The 5767-nt window shown below is 39.0% G+C and overlaps 1 protein-coding gene across 1 annotated transcript; it reads left to right on the top strand.

Moving 5' to 3' along the window:
- The first annotated feature begins 1121 nt into the window (after positions 1–1121).
- LOC125845651 (uncharacterized) lies at positions 1122–2845 on the top strand. Its single transcript, XM_049525199.1, has 3 exons — positions 1122–1668; positions 1750–2261; positions 2462–2845. The coding sequence occupies exons 1-3, from the start codon at positions 1122–1124 to the stop codon at positions 2843–2845; spliced, it is 1443 nt and encodes a 480-aa protein (XP_049381156.1).
- Positions 2846–5767: the final 2922 nt, after the last annotated feature.

Here is a 5767-nt window from a genome sequence, read left to right as displayed (position 1 = left end):
TTGTTTGTAGCTGCTAGTTTAGCTTAGTTTAGTGTTACTTGCGAGTACCTGTTGCTTTTGGTACTCACCCTTGCTTCTACACAGTTGTGTAGGTTGACAGCTCTATCAGATCCGGCTTATTACTCATTTTCAGATTAGAGCTTCCAAACTTACTTGAGAGGTAGCGGTTCATTCCAGACGTGCCCTCAAGTTATCTATTTATTTTCCTGTTCTATTCTAGAACTTTACTATGAGACTTGTATATTTTATTCAGATTCTGTATTAGAGGTTTGTACATGTGATAACCAATTCTGGGTTATGTTGAGTTTATTTAAAGACTTCCACTTAAATTCTGTATCGTCGGGTTTTTGGGTGTTAGGCTGACGTGTCCGTTCGGGTTTGGGCACGTGCTATCACATCTGGTTTTGGGGTGTGTCAAATGGTATCAGAGCCTAGGTTCGAAGGTCTCACATGTACAAACCAAAGTCTTAGTAGAGTCTCGAGGATCGGTACGGAGACGTCTGTACTTATCTTCAAGAGGCTATGAAGACTGTTAGGAAAAACTTCTTTTTTTCATTCCGTTCTTATCGTGCGAGGTTGTTATCGTGGGTGCTGAGTATCGCGTGTTGTTTTTGGTAGATGCCGAGGACTAGAGCTACCAGAGTTAGGGGGAGGCAGCCCCCGAGGTCAGAGTTGAGGCCCCAGCTAGGGGTAGAGGTCGGGCTAGAGGCCGAGGACGTGGTCGATGCCGTGCCAGAGGAGCGGCACCTGCCCGAGGCCGAGGTAGAGAGCCTTCATCTGAGCCACAGATTGGAGTAACTGCAGAGAAGGCTCATGCGGGCCATGCACCCCCAGTTCATGATGACAAACTCGACAGGATGTTGGGGTTATTGGAGCATCTTGCTCAGGGTGCAGCAGGTATACCAGCGGGGTTACAGGCTGGGGTAGGGGCACAAGCCCCTGGTTATCAGCATCAGATTCCAGTGGTTCTAGAGCCAGTGGTTCAGCCACCACGGATTCCAGTCATTTTCGAGCCGGTGGTTCAGCCACCACAGGTTCCAGCACCGGTTGTAGGTGTACCGGCGGCCCTTGAAGTAGCCTTGGCAGATGATGACTAGGTCTGCTATGAGTGATTTCAGAAGATGAAACCACCTCAATTTCATGGTGCTAAGACTGATGATGCTTACGAGTTTTTGACCCTGAATCGAGAGATGTTGGCGGTGGTACGTATGTTTTATGAGAGGGGCGTCCGATTTGTGTCCCTTCCGTTACGCGGTGACGCTAGGGAGTGGTTGAGGACCTTCATGAGTTCGAGACCAGCGGGATCTCCTCCCATGGAGTGGAGTGAGTTTGCTAGTGCCTTCGAGGGTCGTTTCATCCCTTGGAGTGTACAGGATGAGAGTCGTATGAGGTTTGAGAGTTTGGTGCAGGGTAGCATGTCAGTTACAGATTACGAAGCTCGGTTCTGTCAGTTGTCCAGACATGCCTCTGTTTGGATTTTGGGTGAGCCTGAGCGGATTCGCAGATTTGTCAGGGGTTTGACTCCCACTATCCGTAGTTATGTGTTCAGATCATCTCGAGAGGGTGCTTCTTTCCAGACTATAGTGAGTGCAGCCAGAGAGGCTGAGTTGCTTGAGCGGGATGATTTTGGTGGGCCCAAGAGGGTCCGTACATGTGGTCAGTATTCGGGTACCTCGTCAGGAGGTAGGGGCCCACACAGGGGAGGCGGGTCCTTCCAGCGTTAGAGGCCAGCACATGCTTCATTACCAGCTATTAAGGGTGGGCCAGTAGCCCGGGGTCCTCCATGTTCGGGTCGAAGTGGTTATAGCATTACTTCGGTTTCTTCACAGTCAAGATCCACACCGAGGTCTTGTTATGGTTGCGGTGATCCAGGCCACTTAGTTCATCAGTGTCCACATCAGACTCAGTCTGGACCACACCGTACTGTCTCCGCGGTCCCAGAGAGAGATTCAGCACCTCCGGCTAGAGGTTGGGGTCGGGGACAGGCATCTGGTAGAGGCGGACGAGCTTCGAGTAGAGGTGCTAGTGGCGCCTCAGGTTCACAGAGTGGGGGCAGAGGTGCCCAGTGTTATGCTTTTCCTGGGAGGCCCGAGGTTGAGGCTTCTGATGTAGTTATCATAGGTATCGTCTCAGTTTGTCATCGGCCTGCTTCTGTGTTATTTGATCCTGGTTCTACATTCTCATATGTGTTTACATATTTTGCTTCCGGCCTTGAGTTGACTTGTGATCGTATGTTTGTGCCTATTAGAGTCTCTACACCCGTAGGTGAACCCTTAGTGGTGAATCGAGTATATCGATCTTGTCTTGTTATCTTATAGGGGTATGAGACTTGGGTGGATATGATTCTTCTTGATATGTTAGACTTTGATGTCATATTGGGTATGGACTGGCTTTCCCCCTATCATGCGCTTCTTGATTGTTATGCTAAGACTGTCACCTTAGCTATTTTGGGTATTCCTAGAGTGGAGTGGAGTGGAGAGGGACTAGTGGTTCGTATCCCAACAGGGTCATATCTCATATTCGGGCTCAGAGGATGATTGACCAGGGTTGTTCATCTTATTTGGCCTTCATTCGGGATGTTGGAGCTGAGTCACCGGCCATGGAGTCTATTCTGGTGGTTCAGGAGTTCCCTGATGTGTTTCCCGAGGATCTACCTGGTGTTCCTCCTGTTCGTGATATTGACTTCTCTATTGACTTGGAGCCGGGCACCAAGCCCATATCTATTCCACCTTATCGTATGGCTCCAGCTGAGTTGAAGGAGTTGAAGGATCAGATTCAGGACTCATTGAGTAAAGGATTCATACGCCCTAGTGTGTCGCCTTGGGTGCACCGGTCTTATTTGTGAAGAAGAAAGATGGGTCGATGAAGATATGTATTGACTATAGATAGTTGAACAAGGTAACGGTGAAGAACAAGAATCCCCTTCCCCGTATTGATGACTTGTTTGATCAGCTTCAGGGGGCAGCCTTGTTCTCTAAGATCGACTTGAGATCTGGGTATCATCAGTTGAGGATTAAGCCTTCGGATGTGGCGAAGACAGCTTTTCGCACACGATATGGTCATTATGAGTTTTTGGTTATGTCATTTGGGCTCACCAATGTCCCTGCGACGTTCATGGAGTTGATGAATGGAGTGTTTCACCCATACTTGGATTCCTTCGTGATTGTGTTTATTAATGACATCTTGGTATATTCCAAGACCGAGGCGGATCATGTTTGTCATTTGAGGGTTGTGCTACAGAAGTTGAGAGATGAGAAGTTGTATGCCAAATTGTCTAAGTGTGAGTTTTGGCTTGAGTCAGTAGCTTTCCTAGGGCACGTGATGTCTAAGGATGGAGTTAGGGTTGATCCGACCAAGATTGAGGCGGTTTCGTGTGTGTCATGATCATATTTATTTGATTATTTACAACAAATGAGTTATATATTGCAACAGATAATGCATTTAGATTGTAATGGAACTTATCAATTGAAAGATAATTATAATTAAATAACTTTATTTATCACTAATTATGAGTTAATGAAGCATTTCAAATCAAAATAATCAATTGATCACTTTATTTAATACAAATACAACTAGTTGATCATGCAATTACTTTATAATGCATTGAAAATGTAATTGAACTTATTAATTGAAAGGTAATTATAATTAAGTAACTTTATTTATCACTAATTATGAGTTAATAAAACATTTCAAATCAAAATAACCAATTGATCACTTTATTTAAGACAAATACAATTAGTTGATCATGTAATTACTTTATAATGCATTGAAAATGTAATTGAACTTATGAATTGATGAAATGTAATTATAAGACTTAAGTCATCTGCGGCCCCCTAAAGTTGTCCTTATAATTCACTTAAACACCTTAACTATGATTTGTACTTATTGAACACCTAAATTATTCAAAACATGTATCTATTAAGCACAAAATGCTGATGAAGTGCATCTCACTGCATTGAAGCGCGTGAACAGGTCCCAAGCTTTTTTATATATATTTTTTATTAATAATAAACTTGTACCTTTTTTCCTTCTTATGACACTTGGCATTGCATTAATTAAAATAACTAAAAATAAACTTTTATTCAAAATGATGTCTTATAATATCCAAAAAGAAAACAAACCCACCCCACCCCCACCCCTGTAGGCTATACCAGCAACTGGCTTCTTCTTCAGCCCATTTTAATCATTTTAAACTCTGTTTTGGTACTTCATTTTTATTTTTCATTTTTCATAAAAAAGAAAAAATTGAATCTACTAAATGCTAATCGAATTTGCAAAAATGAAAAAAAAATCCGACATCTGAATTATAAAGGCAACTTTCGTCCATCTCTATTTTCGGTCACTTCGATCAACAAACACCACCAGCATTAAAGTTATAAAATAATATCAGAAAATTTGATATAATTCATTTGAATCCTCACGATTTCTCTTCGTCATCGATTTCAAAATAATTTATCAAGTCAACTTATTTTTCACAAAAATCATAATAATCACTCCATTAATCTATCATGCTTCAAAATTTATTTCATTAGTTGCATTTGACTTAATTTTCATAGCTCATAATTTATTATAAGAAGAAAAATAAAAGTTAATCTCTTTGGAGGAATAGAAAATAGTGGGTGAGAACGGATGAAGAAGAAGAAAGGGCAAATAATTAGATGGGTGGGGAGAGATTTGCTTTTTTTCTTTCTTTTTTGTTGTTGTTGCCGCAGGAGGTGCCGACGGGGGAAGAAGAAGAAAGGTGGGTGGGTTCCTGTGGGGTTGGGGGGAGGAAACTTTTTTTTCTTTCTTTTTGTTTATCAATTTTTTGAATTATTAAAGGTTGGAATTAAAAATAAATGAAAATTCATTAGATTGGACCCATATGCCACATGTTGAAGTCTTATTGGTTACTTTTTAAGACAATGTGCGTGAATTACACACACCACATTTTAAAAGCTTTATTATCGTTTTGTGTTCAATAAGTAAATATTCCTTAATATTAGAGTGTCTAATAGGTACTAGTCATAGTTGAAGTGTCTAAGTGAATTATGCGGACAACTTTAGGGGGCCACATATGACTTAAGCCTAATTATAATTAAATAATTTTATTTATCACTAATTATAAGTTAATGAAGCATTTCATATCAAAATAATTAATAGAACATTTTATTTAAGACAAATACAATTAGTTGATCATATAATTACTCTATAATGGATTGAAAATGTAATTGAACTTATTAATTGAAAGGTAATTATAATTATATAACTTTATTTATCACTAATTATGAGTTAATGAAATATTTCAAATAAAAATAATCAATTGATCACTTTATTTAAGACAAATAGAGTTAGTTGATCATGTAATTACTCTATAATTGATTGAAAATGTAATTGAACTTATTAATAGAAGGTAATTATAATTAAATAACTTTTTTTATTACTAATTATGAGTTAATGAAGCATTTCATATCAAAATAATCAATTGAACACTTTATTTAAGACAAATACAGTTAGTTGATCATGTAATTACTCTATAATTGATTGAAAATGTAATTGAACTTATTAATTGAAAAGTAATTAAATTTAAATAACATTATTTATCACTAATTATGAGTTAATGAAATATTTCAACTCAAAATAATCAATTGATCACTTTATTTAAGGCAAATACAATTAGTTGATCATGTAATTACTCTATAATGCATTGAAAATGTAATTGAACTTATTAATAGAAATATAATTATAATTAAATAACTTTATTTATAACTAATTATGAGTTAATGAA

The sequence above is a fragment of the Solanum stenotomum genome, chromosome 11, assembly GCF_019186545.1.
Source record: "Solanum stenotomum isolate F172 chromosome 11, ASM1918654v1, whole genome shotgun sequence".
Taxonomy (NCBI): Eukaryota; Viridiplantae; Streptophyta; class Magnoliopsida; order Solanales; family Solanaceae; genus Solanum; species Solanum stenotomum.
This window is presented reverse-complemented; position numbering and strand designations above follow the sequence as displayed.